At 44.7% G+C, this 22,661-nt stretch overlaps 1 protein-coding gene across 3 annotated transcripts; it reads left to right on the forward strand.

Moving 5' to 3' along the window:
• Window positions 1-1,195: 1,195 nt before the first annotated feature.
• On the forward strand, window positions 1,196-22,203 carry NOX5 (NADPH oxidase 5). 3 transcript variants are annotated; one of them, XM_087972970.1, is made up of 16 exons: window positions 1,196-1,315; window positions 4,404-4,554; window positions 5,798-6,008; window positions 6,350-6,584; window positions 9,001-9,154; window positions 11,905-12,080; window positions 13,020-13,202; window positions 13,362-13,494; window positions 14,437-14,588; window positions 15,682-15,807; window positions 16,664-16,708; window positions 18,276-18,400; window positions 18,748-18,817; window positions 19,481-19,580; window positions 20,904-21,070; window positions 21,629-22,203. In XM_087972970.1, the coding sequence occupies exons 1-16, from the start codon at window positions 1,196-1,198 to the stop codon at window positions 21,758-21,760; spliced, it is 2,280 nt and encodes a 759-aa protein (XP_087829096.1). In that variant the 3' UTR covers window positions 21,761-22,203. The 3 variants fall into 3 exon arrangements, with proteins under 3 accessions (XP_087829096.1, XP_087829093.1, XP_087829094.1); XM_087972967.1 differs by lacking the exon at window positions 1,196-1,315 and having other exon boundaries at window positions 4,410-4,554; XM_087972968.1 differs by lacking the exon at window positions 1,196-1,315 and having other exon boundaries at window positions 4,479-4,554; window positions 15,685-15,807.
• Window positions 22,204-22,661: the final 458 nt, after the last annotated feature.

Genomic DNA, 22,661 nt, shown 5'->3' on the forward strand with positions numbered 1-22,661 from the left:
AAAATAAAGACGTTCCAAAATAAATACACGAAGCAGTCAAAGATACTAGGCCAGTTAACACTAAAGCCAGGAAATGGGCCCAGTCACCGAGCTCAAGGACGCAGCCAGTTTATAACCCATTCGGCTAGGGACTCTTATTTCGTCTGGACTAAGTTTCTAGCTACTGACCCTCAGCCTTGTCCGGGGCCAGCTAGCTATTTTGGCATGCGAGGCAAAGTCTCGGCACCCTACAGCTTTGGCCCATCTCCCCGTTGGGTTAGGAATCTCCCCAAAATGGCCTCTTGTTTCCTTTTTCCTTCAAGTTTTTGAGTTTTACACCAGGGGTGGGATTCCATTTTTTTAAACAACCGGTTATGTGGGTGTGGCTTCTATTTATTTATTTTTTTTGCAGCAGCCCCCAGCCGTTTTTTTTATTTTTTGGCCTCCTGGCCCTCAGAGAAGCCTCCTGGGGGGGGGGCATTTTTGCTCCCAGGAAGGCAAAAAACGGAGCGGGGGGCACAGCAGCAGCCCCCCCCCATACACACACACTCCCCCACACCCCTTTTTGCCTCTGGGGCCTCAGGGAAACCTCCTGGCGAAGCAGTAAGACAGCAAGGGGGATCCCGGCCCAGCTGATCACCGGAATAGCTGATCGTTGGGAGGGATCGATCTCTGAATGAATCTGTGATTCTGCGAGCAACACAACCTGCCTGCCTGCTTTGCCTGATTTGGGGTAAAAGTTGCTCTTTTTAAAATAAAAAAAATCAATATTTATATAAATATAATATTTACATACAGGCTATTAATAAATAAATTAGGCCACGCCCACAGAACCAGTTAGTGGTCCCTGGGATCTAAAATTATGAATTTGGTGGTCCCTGAGGTCCAAAAGGTTGGCGACCCCTGGACTAGGTGGACATGATAGCCGTCTTCTATCTGAGGGGCTATCAGGGAAAGGCGTTGGTCAAGCTATTCTCCAAACCATCTTAGGACAGGATAAGAAGTGACGGATAGAAACTTACAAAAGAGAAATTCAACCTAGAACTAAAAAGAAATTTCCTGACAGTGAGAACAACGAATAAGTGGAATAAATGCCTTCAGAAGTTGTGGGTGGTCCATCCCTGGAAGATTTAAAGAAGAAATTGGACAGCTATTTGTCCAGAATGGTCCCTTCCAACTCTGTTCCTTTGTTATCTACCTTGTAGGACTAACAACCATGACCCTGGATGACAACACAAAATGGCTCCTGTGGGTAGCCAAGCAGTTTGAGAATATCGCTGGTGACAATAAAGAAATCAGCCTGGAACAATTCAAAACGGCACTTAAAGTGAAGGAGGCAAGTTGGGTCTGACTGAGCTGTGTGGGGGACAGAGCCGTACCGTGCGGCGGAATGACCACTGTTGCAAGCAAAAAGTATAGAGATGTTTTATTTCCTCTCTTCCTTGATAGAATTGACAAATTGATTCATGCATTTGATATGCTACTTAAAGTCTAGAGACGAAGAAGCAGAAAGGCGGGGGTTGGTTGAAAGAGCAGATTTTTTTAAAAAAATTATTTATTTATTCATTTATTTATTCAATTGATATAGCTGCCTATCTCACATGTGATTTTGAGCAACTAACAAGTTAAAACAACTGTAATACCTATATTGAAATAATTAAAACAATTAAGCAAAATATAAAAATGTGGGGAAGTGCCAACCTATAATTTGCAGAAAATACAACCACCTTGCAGAGTCTCCATCCATGTACCACTGATCTTACCAGAAGACGAAGAAGCCATAGAGCAGGGAAGCCATGGCCCCTCAAATGGAAAGGCAAGAGAGCTGGTGGGAACACACTGGATAAGCCTTTTTGCTGGATGGCAGGGGTTTAAAACATGAGGCGGGCTTCTTCCTCTTGATTTGGACTCTACCCAAGCATTTTCTGTGTCTCTCTAATTTAACACTAAGGGACGTGGTGGTTCAGTGGTCAGGATGCTGAGCTTGTTGATCAGAAAGGTAGGCAGTTCGGCAGTTCAAATCTCTAGGGCCACGTAACGGAGTGAGCTCCCATTACTTGCCCCAGCTTCTACCAACCTAGCAGTTCGAAAGCATGTAAAAAATGCAAGTAGAAAAATAGGGACCATTTTGGTGGGAAGGGAACAGCGTTCTGTACGCTTTCAGCATTTGGTCATGCTGGCCACATGACCACGGAGACGTCTTCAGACAACGCTGGCTCTTCGGCTTTGTGACAGATATGAGCCCCCCAGAGCTGGAAACTACTAGCATGTATGTGCGAGGGGAACCTTCACCTTTACTTAATTTAACACTAGACAACCTGTGACCGCTGGGCTCACCGTTTCAGAGAGGATTCCTGACCAGATTCCTCAATGCCTTCAAAAAAGACAGAACTTCTTCTAATGCACTGGAAAAAATATTTAAAATTCAGGGGGATATTCAGAGATGTATCTGCCTTGAAAGGAGCCCATGTTAAACTGTATAGAACAGTCAAACATCAGCAGGGAGCCACAGGAATTGTTTTATAACATTTTGTATTATGTCATCAAATCCTTCATGACCATTTTTTTTAATCCTAAAATGTTTTATGAAATTTGCCAAATTTCAATTCCCAGATTTTTGGATGCATTTTGTGACTTGGCCTGTGTTGAAAATGTTTTTGCACTGTTTCAGCCACTTACAGAGACAAGAGTTTTATCCGCTTATAGATACAGATGCTTGACTAATACACCTGCCTTTTTCATTTGTTCGCACTCTCAGACTAGAGAGCTATAGTGGTTAATTTGTCTGGAACTTATACTACCAGCCTCAAAAAAACCACCTTGAAGAAGCTTTTTTTTCTTCAAAAGGCAATTGGACTGTTTCTTCCTTGAGGAAGAAGAAGAAGAAAGCATTTTGCTTCTCATCCAAGAAGCTTCATCAGTTCTGATGGTGGGGAGAAATCCATCCCTGTTGCAACTGAAGACCCCTCCCTCAACAGAGGGGGAGGGATAGGACGCCACTTGTCTCCAGTTTACAACGCAGCCCTTGCAGAAGTTCCAAGAAGAGTCCACAACCAATTACATTCCGATTCAGGTGACCCTCAGGGCACAGATAAACCCCCGTGGGGTCCTCAACTGCTCTGAGAGAGCTAATGATCAGATGATTGCAAAGAAATAGGATGCTTTGATTACCACACCCACCCCCCATTCGGAATCAATTCTAATAAAGGAGAATATTTGCAGCTCAGGGTCCCTGCTACTCTCTGAGCTTGGTTGCTTTCTTGCAGTTTGGTTTCATTTCATTCCTGCAGACGTTTCATTTCATTGTTACCTTAACTAGGTAACACCTTCCGTGCTAGTAAGGAGTTCTGTTTGCTGTCAGTTTCCAGTGGCTTGCTTGTCACTGTTGGTGGTGGAGGGGGCTTAGAAATTCTTTGATTGGGCTGTTTGCTGTTGGCTTCTTTGGCAGTCTCTTGATTGGGGTCTTGTTCACTTGATGGTTGGTCTAATGTTAACCTTGGAGTTAATCTCTGCGGACCTGGGTGATGATTGCTGGTGGAGAGATGTTTTGGGGCCTTTTCTGCTCCTTTTGGGGCTGGGTGTGTCTCTTGCCTAGTCATTAGATGCTGTCAATATCTATGTGTCTATTGATGGCGGATTTCTCAGCATGCCAGGCTTCTAGAAATTCCCTGGTGTTTTCGGACTTGGTTCGGTCTAGGATAGTCACATTTTCCCAATGGAAACTATGGTTAAATCTGTCTGTATCAAAGGCGTCAAACTCACATCAACACAGCAGCGTCATGTGACATATTTTGTGTCTTATCTTTTCTTGTCTTTGAGTGGCCAGCACATGCATTCGGCCCATGGGCCGCGAGTTTGACAGCCATGGTCTACAAGTTGTGAAATTAAATAATTTTCATCATGTCTTTTGACTGCTAGTTGGTGTTCATGGATGCGTTCTGCCAGTCTTCTTCCTGTTTGTAGTAGCTTTAGTTGGCTTGTGTGCTATGCTGATTCCATATGGTTGGAATAGTCGGATGAGCTGTGGTGGCGCAGTGGTTAGAGTGCAGTACTGCAGGCTACTTCTGCTGCCTGCTGGCTGCCTGCTGATGTAGCTTCTTGGATGAGAAGCGAAATGTTTTATTCTTCCTCAAGGAAAAAAAAATAATCCAGTTCCCTTTTGAAGAAGAAAAAAGTGCCTTTGAGACAACTATGACATGGATGACTGAGAATCCCCACAAACGAGTCTCAAGGCCTCCCCACTAAGGCGAGTTTATAGAGTTGTATTTATCATGGTCAGGAGTGAACGTAACCACCGTCATTTCTCCATTTGAGAGATTTGATCACTCATTATTTCTAAATCAAGGCCTCAAGACAACAGAAACTTCTGGAGCTCGAGTCTCTCTCACCTCTGACTTCTCAAACCTTCCCTTCCTCTCTCACAGTCTTTTTTTGCTGAGCGGTTCTTTGCTTTGTTTGATTCCGATGCAAGTGGAACCATCAGCCTGGATGAGCTCCTGAAAACCTTAAAACTGCTGGTCCATGGGAATGAAACCGACAAGCTCCAATTCCTCTTCCAGGTCTACGATGTGGATGGTAAAATTCCAAACTGATGAATCTGATAACCTGTGTTTTATCGAAATGAGATTTTGATTTTCAGGTCCTTGTATGGCTGCCAACCATTGTGTCTCATGGAATAGCCCCCAGCGCTCCTAATTCTGGAATGTTGTGTATTTTTATGAACAGATCTAGTGCCTTTGAGTGATCAACAAAACTTTGAGAAATTCAAGAAATGCCACTTATAAATTGATGCAGAAACCCTTGTCATCTCTACGTCAAAAGATTCCAATTATATCTGAGGCAGATCTTCAAAAATTGGGCTAAACCTTCATCATACATAGGTTGTGAGATAGAGTGCTCTTTTGCAAGATCAGCAAGGAGTTAGAATGTATTGGGAAAAGACAACGGATTGATTCTGAAATATGTAAAGAGTTTAATCTAGAGCAGGGGTCCCCAACCCTTGGGCCATGGACCGGTAGCATGAACCAGGCCGCATAAGCGGCAGGCGAGCGTGTAAAGCTGTATTTGCACATGCACGAGATTAGGTTGCCTGCATGAAACCATCTGCTCCCCGCCAGCCATCGCCACTGCCAGTCCATGGAGCTCAAAAGGTTGGGGACTGCTGATCTAGAGCCATCACTTGCGCTAAGGTTAGCTTCCGTCTTTGGAGGAGATTGTTTTTATGTATTGATTTTATTGATTTGATTTGTCAATCGCTTACAAGACAATAGGTATAAGAATAAACATGAGTGTGAATACAGGAAATAGGTACGAATAAATGGGGACAATGGGACAGGGAGGGTAGGCACGATGGTGCACTTATGCACGCTCCTTACAGACCTCTTAGGAATGGGGTGAGGTCAATAGTGGATAGTTTGAGGGTAAAAGAGTACGACAAGATCCCATCAATAGGCCCAACTTCTCAGTAATTCCTGAAGGTATATATAAGGAAGAAGGTTTTAAATGATATAATTTCCATATGATTCCATTCAATCAAAGAATAATTGCAGCAGTTATGGCTCTCTAAGTCTCAGAGGAAGAATCTATAGGAGGTACCACTGTAGTTCCTCCAGGGAAATATCTTTCTTTTAGGTTGTATAGATACAATCTTCTCATGATCTGGCAAGGAAGCAGAATCTACTGACTTTGATTTCCTGGTCCACACATTCTGTCCATTGACTTCCTCCTCCTCCCCCTCCTCCTCCTCCTCCTAAGAACATCTTAAATCTGACCTGTCGTGGGGATTTACACCAAGCCAAGTGGATTTGTTTTCTTATAGGCGGTGGCTCCATTGAACCCGATGAATTCCGCATGGTCTTAAAAGCCTGCCTGAAAGAGAGCTCAATCTCTCTGCCTGAAGAGAAGCTGGATGACCTGACAGGGGCTCTTTTTGAGTCAGCAGATTCCGATAAAAGTGGATCCGTAACCTTTGAGGAGCTGAGAAGGGAACTGCAGGGTTTTCCAGAAATCATGGAGAACTTAACAATAAGGTATTTTGAATCCAGTCAACATCAGTCATTTCCAACAAAGGACATTTCACACTCTGTGCCATCCCAGTTCTATTGATCTTTCAGGAGCGTGAACATTATTTGCAAACTTCATCCATTCCTTTTTGTTTCTGATACTTATATCTGAAGCCCTAAATGGCTTCAGGTACGTGAGAGAACATCTGTTGCTCCACATCCAGATTCAACGGTCTAAATTAGTAAGACTTCAAAATGGCTACCTGCCTGGCACTTGGGGGAAGAGTGGTCTTTGGGCTGATTTGTGTTGAGGATCCCTCCGGAGGCTGAAAAGCCTCGGAAACTCCGCTCTCTCCTTTCTCTTTCAGCGCTGCAAGTTGGTTAAAGCCGCCCACAGCTCCCCGGAAGAGCCAAACCCCCCATATCTTGAGTCCTGTGTATTGGCACAACAACAAGAACAAGCTCCTTCTGCTGGGTGGCTATGCCTGTGTGAACATCATCCTCTTCATCTTGGCTGCCCTAAAGCAGGCTGGCTCGGGCATTTGGATCGTGGTGGCCAGAGGCTGTGGGCAGTGCCTGAATTTCAACTGCGCATTCATACCGGTGAGGAACTGGGCTGCATCTCACATCCCAATCTGTCAAGCCTGTTCCTCATCAGGGAAAGTTGGAGCAGGGTGTCAGGAGGAAAACAACACTGTAACCGTTGCTTACTAGGAAATCCAAGCTTTGTTTTAAATGATAACTTTGCATTAGCACATTTTTGCCCAGAACGTTGCATGCACCATTTTTTTAAAGGATGATGAAATTTTTTCGATTCCTAGAGATGGAGACATCTTTATAACAGAGCAGTCATTGCTGCTGGACAGTTCTGTTTGGAACTTGGAAAGGACGCGTGACAAAATGCCTTCAGTGGAAAGTCACAGGCCTTGAACTGTATGTGCAACTGATCAGAAAATGCTCGTTTTCTTACTCCCCTATTTGCCTTCCTGTGGGTGGCCACCAGTACAGCACCTCTGGCAAGCAGTCTTGGTACCCCATTTTTTGTTTTCCAGAAATGGGGATACTGAGAGACTTTCCTTGAAATGCAGATGAGGCTGGTGCTTTACTTTCCAATTTTAATTTTAAAAATTAAAGCAATCACTACTTACCCCCTGGGACTGATAGACTGCCAGCGGCTATCCTGGTGTCCACATGGCCTATCTTTAGCATAGTAGACAAAATCGTTGATATTGACACTAATGTGTGAAACAATGCAATTCCAGTCAAGTCCAGTGCTATAAGCTCCCATCCAAAGAAGGAGGCAAGGCGGGCAGATAGCATAAACTGACAAACACCTAAATATCACCAGTAATGCGCTGCAGCTGCCAGAAAAGCCAATGTAGCATAGGTTGCATCAACAGGAATAATATCAAGATCATATGATGTCTGGACTCCAACAAAACCACCTCTATTCAAATCATAAGCGTCTAGCAGCATCTCAGAGAAAATAAAATTGATTTATTAGAAGTGGCCATGTTGGCGTTAGCTGGGTGCAGCCAATACTAAAATACATTCATTTCCCCCTTGACCCTGGTCTTCCCCCCCCCCACCCCCTGGATGTATATTCTCCCATGGGACACCTCCATCCCCAAGAGTCATCAATCATGCTCTCCAGTAATTTTCTTGCGCTCCAACAACTTTGGGCTGCCAGGGTGATTATCTAGGCACTTAAGGAATGCACTGTTCCCCATCTCCCTTTTTCTGGCAGCTAAAAAGACCAAAGGAGTATCTTTTTAGTTGACACGTGAAGAAGTGTTAGTTTCACATACTGCACTAGTAAGACCACACACAGAATACTGTGAGGGTGAAGGTTCATTTTCTGAGCTTGTGGGTTGGCTTCCATTTTGTTACCAGTCTAGGTAACATCTTCAGCAGAGTTTAGGGGGTGTCAGTGTCCCTCTGTTTATTATAAGGGCAAGATTTACAAATTCTGGCCTTGCTGCAGGACATGGGAAAAGGAGGGAGGAGGGTTAGTAGATAGAACACAGAATAACAGGTTGGAAGGGACCTTAGAGGTCTTCTAGTCCAACCTCTTGCTTGAGCAGGAGACCCTACCATTTCGGACAAATGGCTGTCTAATCTCTTCTTAAAAACCTCCAGCGATGGACCACTCAAAAGGCAAGCTGGAGGCAAGCTGTTCCACTGATTAATTATTCTTATTGACAGTAAATTTCCCCTTAATTCTAGGTTGAACCGCTCTTTAACAACCTCCTCTTCAGGTGCCTTGGAAAACAGCTTGACCCCTTCCTCCTCTCTGTGGCAGCCCCTCAAATATTGGAAGGCTGCTCTCCTGTCACCCCTGGTCCTTCTTTTCACTAGACTAACCATGCCCTGTTCCTGCAACCGTTCTTCCTATCTTTTAGCCTCCGGTCCCCTCATCATCCTGGTTGTCTTTCTCTGCACTCTTTCCAGAGTCTCGACAATGTTTTTACATTGATGGTTTTTAAAAATATTTTTTATATTTTCTAATTTTATATATGTTTTTATATGTTTTAGTTTTTATATTCTCTTGCTCTGAGCCTCTGTTTCTCAATCGGAAGTGCGGACTTCAACTCCCCGAAAGTTACCAAGTCTGAGAAATATTGCTCAAAGCTAATTTTTATACAGTACATACTCTGAGTGCTGGCTATTCCTGACAATTTGGTATCATCTGCAACTTTTGTTAATTGGTCTCACAGTCAGGAAATGCCTCCTTATTTCTAGGTTGGATTTCTGTTTTATGATTTTCTACTGGTTACAACAATACAGCTAAGAGAGATGAAACCATAGAGGTGTCAGTCTAGGAACCTTGTTGAAAGAGAGGCTGAGGAATTCTGGGAGTTGAAGTCCACAAGTCTTAAAAAAGTTGCCAAGGTTAGAGACCCCTGCTATTGTACATTTATTTTTCAAGGTTATTTCCCTACTCTGCTGTAATATCTTAACTGACGCATTGTTGGCCCCCAATTCAGCTCTTTTCTCACCCTCCATCTCCCGTCCCCAGGTCCTCATGTTACGCCGATCTCTGACTTGGCTAAGGACCACCTGGGTAGCCAAAGTTTTGCCCCTGGACCTGAACCTCGTCCTGCATCAGCTGATGGGCTACATGGTGGGGGCTCTAACTCTCCTTCACACGGGAGCTCACATCATCAATTTTGGTAAATGCTGCTCAACTTTTCTGTTTCATATTGTTTTTCTTCTATTGTTTAATGGCTTTCATTGCTATGCCAGAGCACTTTATAAAAAGTGTTACACATTTAAAATATAAATAGAAAAATAAATATCCCCAGACTAAAAACCACAAATGTAAAAAAAAAACAACGCAAGTTCATGTTGTGTCTGAATTTTTTTCCAAAAACAAGGTTGTCTATCCGACTAGAGACTAATTTTGCAGCTTATGGTGCCATCACAAAGAAGTCTCACCTAAGATGTCATCTGTCCCCTTAGTAATATGTTTGACTGGCAGCCAGCAAAGCTTTTAAGCACCTGGTCCTAAAGTCATGAAGGTTTTAATAGTCAGAAACAGCATTCTGAATTTGGGACCAAAAAGGGACCAGGAGCCAGCATACCTGAGCAACCCAGCATGTGGTTTTTAGACTATTAATTGTAGTTTGTGAGCTGTTTTCAATGTCAGGCCATTGCACTAGATCAGGGGTCTCCAACCTTGGCAACTTTAAGCCTGACGGACTTCAACGCCCAGAATTCCCCAGCCAGCAAAGCAAAGCTGGCTTGGGAATTCTGGGAGTTGAAGTCCGCCAGGCTTAAAGTTGCCAAGGTTCTACTAAAGTTGCAGCAAGTTTGGAGACCTCTGATCTAGTTCAATGGCTGGGGCCTCTTTCCACATTTGTCACTGACTCTTAGTAGCGTACCTGGTACAGGTAATCCTTAACCTACGACCATAACTGAGCCCAAAATTTATGTTGATAAGCGAGAAAGTGGTTAAGTGAACTTTGCCCCATTTTACAAACTTTCTCACCACCGTTGTTAAGTGAATAACTGCAGTTGTTAAATTAGTCACACGGCTGTTAAGTGAATCTGGCTTCTCCATTGACTTTGCTTGTCAGAAGATCACAAAAGGGGATCACGTGACCTTGGGACACAATCGTCATAACTGCGAGTCAGTTGCCAAGCATCCAAAATTGGGCCATGTGACCCCAGGGATGCTGCAATGGTCATAAGTGTGAAAAAAGGTCATAAGTAACTTTTTTCATGGCTGTTGTAACTTTGAATGGTCACTCAATGAACTGTTGTAAATTGAGGACTACTACCGCTTGGTCACTTATATTCAAATCAAAGCTAATGTTCAGAGGTTGAATTATTTTTAAAAATCTAGATTTTGTTTCCTTTTCTATCAATTGAATGCTTTTTTTCTTTTTCTTTTTAATTAATAATTTTATTAAAGTTTACAATACAGAGATAAAAAAAACTAATGCAAACAAAAGAAAACATAAACACTAAAGAAAATAAAAATAAATGAAAAATACAGAAAAGAAAGAAAACATGAAAGATGACTCTCTCTTTCTCTGGACAAGTACTAAACAATTTGGTTAACTTAATGCCGACTCTAGTACATCCGTTAAAAAAGCGCTTCTTCCTATATCCCATTCTCTTGCTGTATCAATAATCAAATTACAAACAAACAATTGTAATTTATTTTTACAAATACATTTCATAATTTATTTCACTCCTAATCAGCAAAGGTCTATTAAAAGCTACCAGAAATATTAACATATTTATTTTAATCCTAAAAATTTCTTCCAGGTTGGAAGGGAGATCTCCCAGGGTAGTACAATTTGTTCTTCAGAAAGTTCTTCACTCCAAAGATATCTGCAACGTGCAATTTTCTAGCATAACCGAGAGAGGAAGGAAGCAAACTCAGATCTCTTTGAAAGATTCCGAGTGTAGCTTAAGCAAGGGGAATATCCCTCTGGTCCCCAGGCCTCTCCGAGTTTTGCAATTGCTTTTCCTGCACAATCTCTCAGGAGCCAGACGTGGGCAATCCTTGTCTTCTCCTTAATCCGGAGAGGAGTTACGAGAAGCCGATCCCTTCGCTGCTCCTATTTCAGTCACATTCATTGGATCTGCAAAATGCCACGGAAGGCTAGTCCTATATTTTTTCTTTTTATCTATTTCAAACCACATTTAGTTTCGATGCAAATTTTATTTAAGGGGTAAGTAACCACAATGAAGTAGTAGTAAAATGGTGCACACACAGTTTGCTGCTGAATAAACAAACTTGTTCCCTGACCAATTAGGAAGGTGGTTGACCTTCAGTAACAGCTGCTAGTTGGAAAAGATATGACCGCACTGCTTTGAGCCAAGGCTACAAAGACAAATAGGATTCTCTGCCTATCGTATTTTTTCCCTGGTCTTTGCAGCTTTTCTCAGTTACAGAAAATGGCGCATAAAATTGTGAAATATTTGTGGAGATGTGGAAATGGTGGCGGTACATTAATATAGAGAGATGAGATGGAGATAGAGAGAATAGAGGTAGTGTGTGAGAGTGTGTGTGTGTGAGTGTGTGTATAACCTCTTTCTGCACACTTTCTGCCTTTATTATGTACTTTGCCAGGTATGTAATTTTTATCAACAGGTTTTATGCTGTTTTGGTACTGAGCTTTAATTCAAGAACTAAAATGCTACTTTTCAAAAATGAAATGACGCTTAAACGACAACCTTGCGGCCGCCCGCATCACGGCCACCGGCGCATCAGCGGCCCATGAGCTCCGTGCCCACCCCACCAGCGCCCGGTAGGAGTTGTTCCGCGGACCGGTACCGGTCCGTGGACCGGTGGTTGGGGACCCCTGGCTTAAATGACTCAGTGAAAAACTGCTTACGTGCAAATTGTCATCATGATGCCAAAGACTGTTTTCGGGAGTCACTTATCCAGCCTTTCCCTTCACCACAGCGAGGCTGTCTCAGGCCCAAGGAGGGTATCATCTCTGGGAATACCTTTTCACCACCCGGCCTGGCATTGGATGGATTCGTGGAACTGCCTCTCTTACGGGTCTCCTCCTGCAGCTCCTCATCTCCCTGATGCTCGTGTGTTCCACCACCCTGGTCCGCAGGAGTGGCCATTTTGAGGTGACCTGCTCAGCCTCCCCTTGCTTCCTTTGCGTATTTTGTCCCTTTTTCCATCCTGCAAAGGGGTATCACGGTGGTTCAGCAGTTAAGACGCTGGGCTGGTTGGCTGGAAAGCCAGCAGTCCAGGTTCGAGACCCAAAGGCCACACAATGAGGTGAGCTCCCATCCTCACCCTGGCTCCGGCCAACCTAGCAGTTCCAAAGCATGCAAGCGTGAGTAGATAAATAGCTACCACTCAGGTGTGGGATTCAAAAATTTTAACAACCAGTTCTGTGGGTGTGGCTTGGGTGGTGGGCGTGGTCATGTGACTGGGTGGATATGGCTTGGTGGTCATGTGACTGGCTGGGCGTGGCCAACTCAATATCACTCACATCGAAGCACGCATCTCCTCGCCTGGCCTCTCGTGACTGTGGGGATGCTGCAACAGTCGTAAGTGTGAAAAACGGTCATAAGTCACTTGTTTCAGTGCCATTGTAACTTTGAATGGTCACTTCACACAAGCTGGCTGACTGTGTGACGAACCATAATAAAATTGAGGTGTTTGCTTTGAAAAATGTCTTGTTTTCCCTTCCAGACTACATTTATGTTTTGTTTTTATGTATTTATTTTGTTTTTCCCTTCTAAAAGCACAGAAAGTATGTCAGAAAGAACCTTACACGACGTGAGCCTATCATGTCCTATTTTTCTGATTCTGAAATGATCAGCAGCCACTGGAGGAAGCTGCACCTGGCTGCTCAAAGCCCTGCCCCCTTTCACCTATGTTGCCCGTGTACCACAGGTAGAAAAGAAAGAGGATTTTGTTTGGGATGTTTTTATATCCTGCATGTCCCTCTCTGGAATAAGGGCAAATAACGGCATTTTATTTTTGTTTAGTCATTGGTCTAATTTCCCTTTGCTCTTCAGAAAGTCACCATTTTGCTCTTCCTTTCTCACCAGCAGGTCTTCTACTGGACTCACCTTTTCTACGTCCCCATCTGGGCTTTGCTGATTGTTCACGGTGCTAATTTCTGGAAGTGGTTTGTGATCCCTGGATCTCTCTTCCTTGGAGAGAAGGCCTTTGCAGCTGCTTTGTCACGTGTCGGTGGCTTGTACATTGTGGAGGTCAACCTTCTACCCTCCAAGGTGGGTTCCACAATGGTAAAGTCAACGGAAATGGGTCTCAGCGTGTATAACTTGCTGGTGAGACTAGAAAAGGAACAATGGTTTCTGCCTAATTGCCCAGTGAATCCCTACCAGAGGACACCACAAAAGTGTCCCCATGTTATTTCTTTTGAAATCCAGGTGACTCATTTGGTGATTCAAAGGTCCCCCTTTTTCCACTACAAACCTGGTGACTACGTGTACCTGAATGTTCCGGTCATTGCCCGGTATGAGTGGCACCCCTTCACTATCAGCAGCGCTCCAGAGCAGCCAGGTAGGAGACTGACCATCTGAAGGGCAGCTGCATGCCTCTCAAGCCCAGGGCTTTGGCCTTGACGGGAGCACCTGCAAGGGAGCCGTCTCCTCCATGTCAAAAGCAGTGGCTCCATTCTCTTTTGGACGTTCCATCCCTTCCCAGACCAGCCAGGATGCTGAGAAATGGGATGCCTTGAATGCCCACGGAGCTGCCCAGCACCTCCTGGCTTATGGTCAGGGGTGGGATTCTACCAGTCGGCACCTATTCGCTAGAACCGGTTGTTAACCTTCTAAGCAGTTCGGAGAACCGGTTGTTAGAAGAAATTACTGGGCTAATCCTGTAAGGAAGGCAGGAAGGAAACATTCTGGTGTTGCTTACAGGAACTGACTCTCTGTTAACCCTTATTACATTCTTGGCAGGACTAGACTTCCTGTCTCAGGAACTTCTCTGGAGTTTTTTTTTTTCTCCTTTGCTGGTCCTTTGCTTGTGTGGCATTGCAGACCCATTTGTGTGGGCATGCGAGCCCCAGGCAAACTTACCTCACTGCGCATGCGTGCGCCTCCCAGCTGATTTTCGGCCTGTTTGAGGCCTTTTTCTGCCTCCCAGAGGCTCGAGGGAAGCCTCTGCAGCCTTCGGAGGCCGAAAAACAGGCCTGTTTCGTCACTTCCTGTATTTCTGGAAACACTGGAAGTGACCGAAATGGGCCCATTTTTCTGGGAGGCCGAAAATCAGCTGGGAGGCACAGTGCAGGTAAGGGGGCGGTGGCAGCATGGGGGGGGGGGGGAATCACACACACATGCGCAGGGCGTATGGGGCGCACGCATTGCCTTCCGAGTGCTGGCACGCGAGCCCAAAAAAGGTTAGCCGCCACTGCTTTATACTAATCTCTAGTGATGGCTGTCCTCCGACCTACTAATTTAACCAGGAAGGCTTCATTCAATCTTCTCCTTCTCTTCAAAGAGACCATCTGGCTGCATGTTCGATCACTGGGACAATGGACTTATCAGTTACATGAATACTTCTGGAATTTTCAGGAGCCTTTTGATGATAATCCTGAATCGTCTGTGGCCAGAAAGTCAAGGAACAAGAACAGACTCTCAAGTTTTGTGCAGGTTTGGAGTTCAAAATACCTTTCCTCTCTACTGAGTAGTTTTTCTAGTTCTTATTACTGGGTTATCTGTTACTAAGTTTGACTTGACGGATTGTCAGGGCTCTCCAACCTTAGCAACTTTAAGATTTGTGGATTTCAATTCCCAGAATTGTGGAAGTCCTATAAAGCTGCCCAGGTTGGAGACCCCTGAGATTATCTTCCTCCATGAACTACAGAAAATCATATCTGGTGACCTCATAGAATGCGGGGCCTCATCGGGGCCTTTGAGGTCATCCTATGTGTCGGGATTCTCAGTCATCCAGGTCATAGTTGTCTCAAAAGTGCTTTTTCAAAAGGAAACTGGACTGTTCTTTTCCTTGAGGAAGAAAAACAAAACATTTTGTTTCTCATCCAAGAAACTTCATCAGTTGTGATGGGAGGGAGAGGGATGGAGAAAAGGTTCTGACAAGGTGGTGGGAGAGGGGAAGTGGAAGGATTGTATTTCTCTGCAGTCACCTGGTCTCTTAACACTCTCCGTGGGGGCATAGTAACCTCTGTATCTGAAGTAGTGGGGAGGCTGCGTCACTGCTGTCAAACACATGTTATTTTGAAGAAATCTCAGCCTGCTGTAGATATTTGATGTAGATACAGTTTGATATAGATCAGGGGTGTCCAACCTTGGCAACTTTAAGACTTGTGGACTTCAACTCCCAGAATTCCTCAGCCAGCTTTGCTGGCTGAGGAATTCTGGGAGTTGAAGTCCACAAGTCTTAAAGTTGCCAAGGTTGGACACCCCTGATATAGATGCTTAGGGTTTCCTGCTTGGGCTAGAACAGGGGTCTCCAAACTTGGCAGGTTTAAGATTTCTGGACTTCAACTCCCAGAATTCCTCCTCCAGTCATGTTAGCTCAGGGATTCTGGGATTTGAAGTCCACAAGTCTTAAACTTGCCAAATTTGAAAACCCTTGGGCTATATATAGAAGATCTACAAGGTCCCTTCCAACTCCGTTATTCTGTTGCCCCTGTGTAGAAATGGCCACTATATCATAGTACTACTGGCCCTAACAGCCACTTTGCACCTCCTTGAAGTGTCTTTATGAACTCTTTTTTTTCAGAAGGGTCTCTTTTGTTCCTCTAACTTGGACCTGCCAGTGGCAACTACTAAGGATGAGATGATCCAAATGGTATCATACACGCCCATCCAGGATTCCAGCATCACTGTAACAGATGAGCCTGAAGAGGTGAGCACATAAACCAGGGAGGATAATTCTGGCATACTTTCTCACAGGAAGGAAGGAAGGAAGGAAGGGAAGGAAGGGAGGGGAGGGAGGGAGGGAGGGAGGGAGGGAGGGAGGAGGAAGGAAGGAAGGAAGGAAGGAAGGAAGGAAGGAAGGAAGGAAGGAAGGAAGGAAGGAAGGAAGGAAGGAAGGAAGGAAGGAAGGAAGGAAGGGAGGGAGGAGGGAGGAAGGAAGGAAGGAAGGAAGAAGGAAGGAAGGAAGGAAGGAAGGAAGGAAGGAAGGAGGGAGGAAGGGGAAGGAAGGAAGGAAGGAAGGAAGGAAGGAAGGAAGGAAGGAAGGAAGGAAGGAAGGAAGGAAGGAAGGAAGGAAGGAAGGAAGGAAGGAAGGAAGGAAGGAAGGAAGGAAGGAAGGAAGGAAGGAAGGAAGGAAGGAAGGAAGGAAGGAAGGAAGGAAGGAAGGAAGGAAGGAAGGAAGGGAGGGAGGAAGGAAAGGAAGGAAGGAAGGAAGGAAGGGAGGGAGGAAGGAAGGAAGGAAGGAAGGAAGGAAGGAAGGAAGGAAGGAAGGAAGGAAGGAAGGAAGGAGATCAGAATAGGAAGGAAGGAAGGAAGGAAGGAAAGAAGGAAGGAAGGAAGGAAGGAAGGAATGCTTGTTTTCTATTTCAAAGTAGAAGCTGAAGCTGCAAGGCATTGACTAAAGGGCATCAACTTATTTTCTACTTTATATATATATATATATATATATATATATATATGTATATGTATATGTATATGTATATGTATATGTATATGTATATGTATATGTATATGTATATATATATATATATATATATATATGTGTGTGTGTATATTATTTTTATCAGGTTTCTGGCAGGCCCATCAAGAATCGTAGGCTCTGTAACATCAAGGTAAGCTTTCCCTCCCTAAGCACCTATACAGGGGGAATTCTGTCTCTGAGAAGGTGCATTCTCCATTTGATGGCCTGGCAAGGAATGAAGGGCAATTGTGTACCAGGGGGAGGTTCTGACATTTGGGTTGTGGTCGCAGTCTGCAGAATTCAAAAAGAGGGCCATAAGGGAGTGGAGTTGTAGACAGTTATGAGTAAAAAGAGGTGGGATTTGAAATGAAAGGAGGGAAACCCAGTCCCTTCGATGTTTGGAAAAAAAACACAACTGGTGGAAGATTATATTTTCCTGCAACATTTGTCCCATTAAAAAGGTAGCACCATACACACTTTTTTTTTTGCAAATGTTCACGCTCCTTTGCAAAAGGCTGTAAACTCAGCAAGAACGTAATGCTGAGGACTAGGAAACACGTCCCTTTTCATGAATTAAACAGCGCAACATTCCTTTGCTTAATCTAGACATGTCCTGTGTTTCAGTGGGGCTGGTGTGAACAACTGTTGAAATCCTCTGGCAGAGGTCTAGTCAAGACAGTGAAACACCCCACCACACCAGCAATTACAGTGTTCTAAGTATATTATTCCCACGGGATTTCATCACTTCATTTCTATCCTGCCACCAAAATAATCTATGGAAGAACCAAAAACAGTTGTCTAACCCAGGAGTCTCCAACCTTGGCCACTTTAAGACTTGTGGACTTCAACTCCCAGAATTCCTCAGCCAGCTTTGCTGGCTGAGATTCTGGGAGTTGAAGTCCACAAGTCTTAAAGTGGCAAGGTGAGACCCCTGGTCTAACCAACAAGAGGTCACAGGCAAGTTTGGCTGAACAATCGGAAACTCTATTTGAAACCATCCCCCAGCCCCCAATGATATCATCCCTGCCAAATCAAGAGAAATCCTGTGATTTTGTCATGCCTGCTTGCCCAGTATCATGAACTAAAGAACTTAACTCTGTGTGTGTGAATGTAATCTGTTATCACCAGGATGATGAGGGGACTGGAGGCTCAAACATACGGGTACGGTGAACAGTTGCAGGAACTGGGCTTGGCTAGTCTAGTGAAGAGAAGGACCAGGGGAGACAGGAGAGCATCTTCCAATATTTGAGGGGCTGCCCCAGAGAGGAGGACGGGGTCAAGCTATTCTCCAAGGCACCTGAAGGCCAGACAAGGAATAACAGGTGGAAACTGATCAAGGAGAGAGGTTCAACCTGGAAATAAGGAGACACTTTGTCAGTCAGAACAATCAACCCATGGAACCCATGCCCTCGGAAGTTGTGGGAGCGCCATCACTTGAGACTTTCAAGAAGAGATTGGACTGCCATTGGTCAGAAATGGTACAGGGTCTCCCGTTTGGGCGGGGGGTTGGACTAGATGACCTATAAGGTCCCTTCCAACTCTGATTATCTGCAATCTGTGTCCCCGGAGGAACATTTAAAAGCCTCATAGTGCGTTTGACTCTACAAAGTCTGCCCTACATTCAGAAGCCTTTGGGTGCAAGGAGAAGGAAGGAAGCAACCCACCCTTGCCAAGCCCAGGGCCAAAACACAGCGGATCCTTTTCCCTCCTCTCTTCAGTGTTACATTGATGGTCCCTATGGCACTTCCACGCGCCGGATCTTCTCTTCAGAGCACGCGGTGTTGATTGCGGCAGGAATTGGGATCACCCCCTTCGCCTCCATTTTACAAAGCATCATGTTCAGGTTGGTCTGCAAGAGATCAGAGTCCAAGCTGTAGCAAAATGCTGCCTTAGCATCTTTTTTGTAATAATGTGGTGACCAAAACTGGATGCAAGTATTCCAAGGGTGGTCTTACCAAGGCCCTGTAAAGCGGTACTATCCCTCTGTTAATGCAACCCTGGATTTCATTGGCTTTTTTTTGGCATCTGCAGCACATTGCTGGCTCTCATATTGAAGCAATTTCCGTTCGGACTCCAAGATTCCTCTCACAGCTACTGCTATTGAGCCAAGCTTCCCCTATTCTGTGTCTCTGCATTTGGTTTTATTTGCTTTCTTTCTTTGTTGTTGACTCTGCTCGTTCCTCTTCCCAGGCATCGTATGCGCAAACAAGCCTCCTGCAGCCACAGTGATTCTTTGGATGAGAATATGAAGCTTCAGAAGGTGAGAGATGCGTGGCAGGAGCTTGGAATTCCCTCAAAAATAGCATTTTTATTCCTAAAACCCTGGAAGTCATGGTGCCTGAAGGAATACTTCTTAAAGAACATCCTTCCTGGAATCCTAACCTGACTATTGGAGGCCCTTGATCCTTTCCAGGTGAGGGAGTTTTACAGGATAAACCCTGAAGCTGGAAAATTCTCCTTGCCTAGTCTCTAACCATGGATGGACTTTTTGGTGCCTGTTGAAAGTCTTTCTACTCTTCCCTGACTTCTAACCTTTTCTAGCTGCAGGCTGTGATTCTCTAAACACTTCATCTCCATTAACAAGTGGCTGCTCTAGTAGTTTTTAATTTCGTTTTCAAAATACTGTTCGAAAGCTGATGTGGAAATGATATTTTGAAAGGTACGGTAGTATTTACATTTGTAAATAAATAAAATGATGGCAACCCCAATTGGGATGGCAACTTGGTTGTTCAGCAAACCTGTTGCTATGTGAAACTGTTCCTGGGCTAACAGTTTTCCTTCAGCTTCCCTTTACTTCACAGACCCGTGAAGGTTATAAATGAAAGGATTGCTCATAAAGTTACCATCGTTAACTGCAAACTGTGGCTAGAATGAAGCAGCAGTTGTTATACAGGAGGGATTCCCTGTTCTTTCTTTTCTCCAGGTAGACTTTGTTTGGATCAATCGAGACCAGAAATCCTTTGAGTGGTTCGTCAGCCTGCTTACCCAACTGGAAGGCATGCAAGGCAATGAAGAGCCAAGAGGTGGGCGCCTGCTTCCTCCCGGCCTTTGTTCGCCCTCATCCCAAACGGGGCCCTTTGTGTTTTATGCAGGAATGGCCTTTGCACAGGGGTGGGATTCAAATTTCTTAACAACCGGTTCTGTGGGTGTGGCCTAATTTGTGGGTATGGCTTGGCGGTCACATGATTGGCTGGGCATGGCTTGTATGTAAATATTATAAATATTTATGTAAACATTTATTTTTTTTGTAAAAAAGAGCAACTTTTACCCAAAATCAAGCAAAGCAGGCAGGCAGGCAGATTGAGTTGCTCACAGAATCACAGATTCAGAGATCTATCTATCTGCCATCGGCTAGCTCAGTCTGTCACATAAAATTTGCTTGCAAGCAAACTCACAAAATTAACTCACAACACACTATGTATGTAAATATTGAATTTTTTATTAAAAAAAAGAGCAACTTTTACCCAAAATCAGGCAAAGCAGGCAGGCAGATTCAGTTGCTCACAGAATCACATATTCACTCAGAGATCTACCTTTCTGCAATCTGCTACCTGAGTCTGCACTGAAAAATAGAAGCTTCGGTCCTAAGGAAGGTTCAGCTCTGCTTATTAGCTAGAAAGCAAGAAATCCAAGGATTTCCTACTTTCTAGCTAGTCTAAATCTCCCGGCACAGCAGAACAGCTGATGGTTGGGGGGGGGGGAGGAAAAACAGCAATTTACCACAGGCAGGCAAGCTGGATGGCGCGCATGCCAGGTAAGGAGTGAGTGGGTAGAGCGGAGCAGGGCCAGCCAGTGGAGCGATTTGCTGGTTCTCCGAACTGTGCAGAATCAAAACAACTGGCTCTATAGAACTGGACCAACCAGGTAGAATCCCACTTTGCTTCTGCAGCCTTAAGACTGGACAAAATTGAGGCAGTGGCAAAATCCAGACAGACAGAGTTTTATTCCGTTTGTTTTTTTCTTTCCAGAGTAGCCCAGTGCAGGCTCAGGGTTGGAATACCCTCCTCTCCCCTTTAGGCAAGCCTTCCCCTTTTGAGCTTTCTGAGGAATATCAAACCAGGGGGACGAGGGACTTGCGGCAGGCAGCCCTCCTTGTCCATGTGGTCATTCTTCTCATCCTTGGTTTCAAGCGCTGATGCTTAGGTGCTGTTTGCAAGCACGTGCATGCACCTACACCCAGAAACAAGCTTTTCTACGTGAATGGAAATCTTGCTCCAACCAGTCCTGCCCGTGAGGTACTAGATGCAGTCTCGTTGGCGCATCTTCTCACCAGTGCTGAAGGCAGAGGTTCAAGAAAGGGGGCCATGGCGGGGTCTGCTAAAGCCACCTGGTTTTCCAATTCCCAGCCCGTTTCCTGGAGATGCATTTGTACATGACCTCAGCACTTAACAAGAGTGACATGAAGGCTGTGGGCCTGCAGATGGCCCTGGATCTACTGGCAAAAAAGGAAAAGAAGGACTCCATCACAGGCCTCAGGACCAGGACAAAGCCGGGGAGGCCAGACTGGAAACAGGTGGGTTTTTCCTCTGAGCCACACTTAAAAACACGTAGTCATGTGAGTTTTCAGTATCATTTTGTGCCATTGAGTAGCCACCTGGAGTTTTTCCGTCCAGCTATAGAAGGCTGACGGCCCAAACTTGCAAACTCTCAAAAGAAGGCCCCTCTGGGCCTCTTTGGGGACCTTTTTACATAAAGGAAATCTCTGACACATATTTTGGAACAATATAAACGTTATCTCAAGAAAGGAAGCCTGCCAGTTGAGGAGGGGGGGTTGCGATTCCCCCGGACCCCTGCTGGATCTCCCCTGTCTTCAGTCACCTCTACGGGGTAACGATTAGCCCCCAAATCCGGCTGGATCGGGGGCACTCCAGCGGCCAGCGCAGCAGGAACCGCGCACGATCGCGGATTCCTGCCGCCGCCGAAGCCTTGCAAACCAGAAGTTTTGAGATCTTACTGAGAAAGGGAGGAGACAGACATGGAGATCGGCAGGCCGAGAGGTCGATTGGACCGCTACAGAGCAAGGAGACTGTGCGCTGCAGCTGCTGATGGCTTCTTCTCTCTTTCTCATCAGCTTTTTCAGAAAATTGACAAAGACGACAAAGGAGAAGTCCAGGTTTTCTTTTGTGGCTCTCCAGCTCTTGCCAAGGTTGTCAAAGCTCAGTGTGAACAGTTCACCTTTCCCTTTTTCAAGGAAAACTTCTAGCTGCAAGATGTTAGATATTTTTTGGCTCCTTTTGACCAACATGATGATGTTTAGCTTGTTTTTAATTATATGTAAAAAAAAAAAAACACTAGAAAGCACTTGGGTCCCTTTATCATTTTAATAGTTTGTATAGTCAGCCAAATGTTTATGCTGGATTTGGCATTTTTAGCCACCTATCAAGTTCTTCCCAAGGACCTGGAACAGACAGATGTTGTTGTTTGATGGTGTTAAATACAAATCATTATCATATATAATTATATTAGATGATGATGATGATGGAGATATGCACAAGGTTTCCACAGAGCTGGTAAGAATCTCTTTGCTTGCTTGCTTATTTAATACAAGCCTCTTTTGCTTAACTAAGTCCACACAAGGCAGCAAGTAAAGCAACATGTGGAAATAAAAATAAATGTAGAATAGTAGTAACAAACCCATTACTTAATGCAAGGGTCCCCAAACTTGGCCGCTTTAAGGCTTGTGGACTTTAACTCCCAGAATTCCTGAGGTAGCATGACTGGAGGAGGAATTCTGGGAGTTGAAGTCCACAAGTCTTAAAGCGGCCAAGTTTGAAGACCCCTGGCTTAATGCATTATGAATAATTGACAATGCACCACAATAAAGAATACTGCAAAAAATCTTCTCTGAGGTTTTTTCTCTACTTGTTTTTAAGCATGAGAGAAACACTCCCTGGAATTCCCTCCCCCCCCTCCCCAGATCACACAGTGATGTTGCTTTCATCTTATCCCAAGGCCATAAAGTGGTACCCGGATTAGTGCTCTCCCCCACCTTATTTCAACACTTTCCAAAGGCAGTTTTGAAGGTAAAGGTAGAGGTTTCCCTGTCCAGTCATGTCCAACTCTAGATGAGTGTGATGCTCATCGCTCAGTTGCTCGGCCGAGGG

The sequence above is a fragment of the Notechis scutatus genome, chromosome 11 (assembly GCF_049901735.1).
Source record: "Notechis scutatus isolate UNSWTSFEM ecotype Mainland chromosome 11, rNotScu1.2, whole genome shotgun sequence".
Taxonomy (NCBI): domain Eukaryota; kingdom Metazoa; phylum Chordata; class Lepidosauria; order Squamata; family Elapidae; genus Notechis; species Notechis scutatus.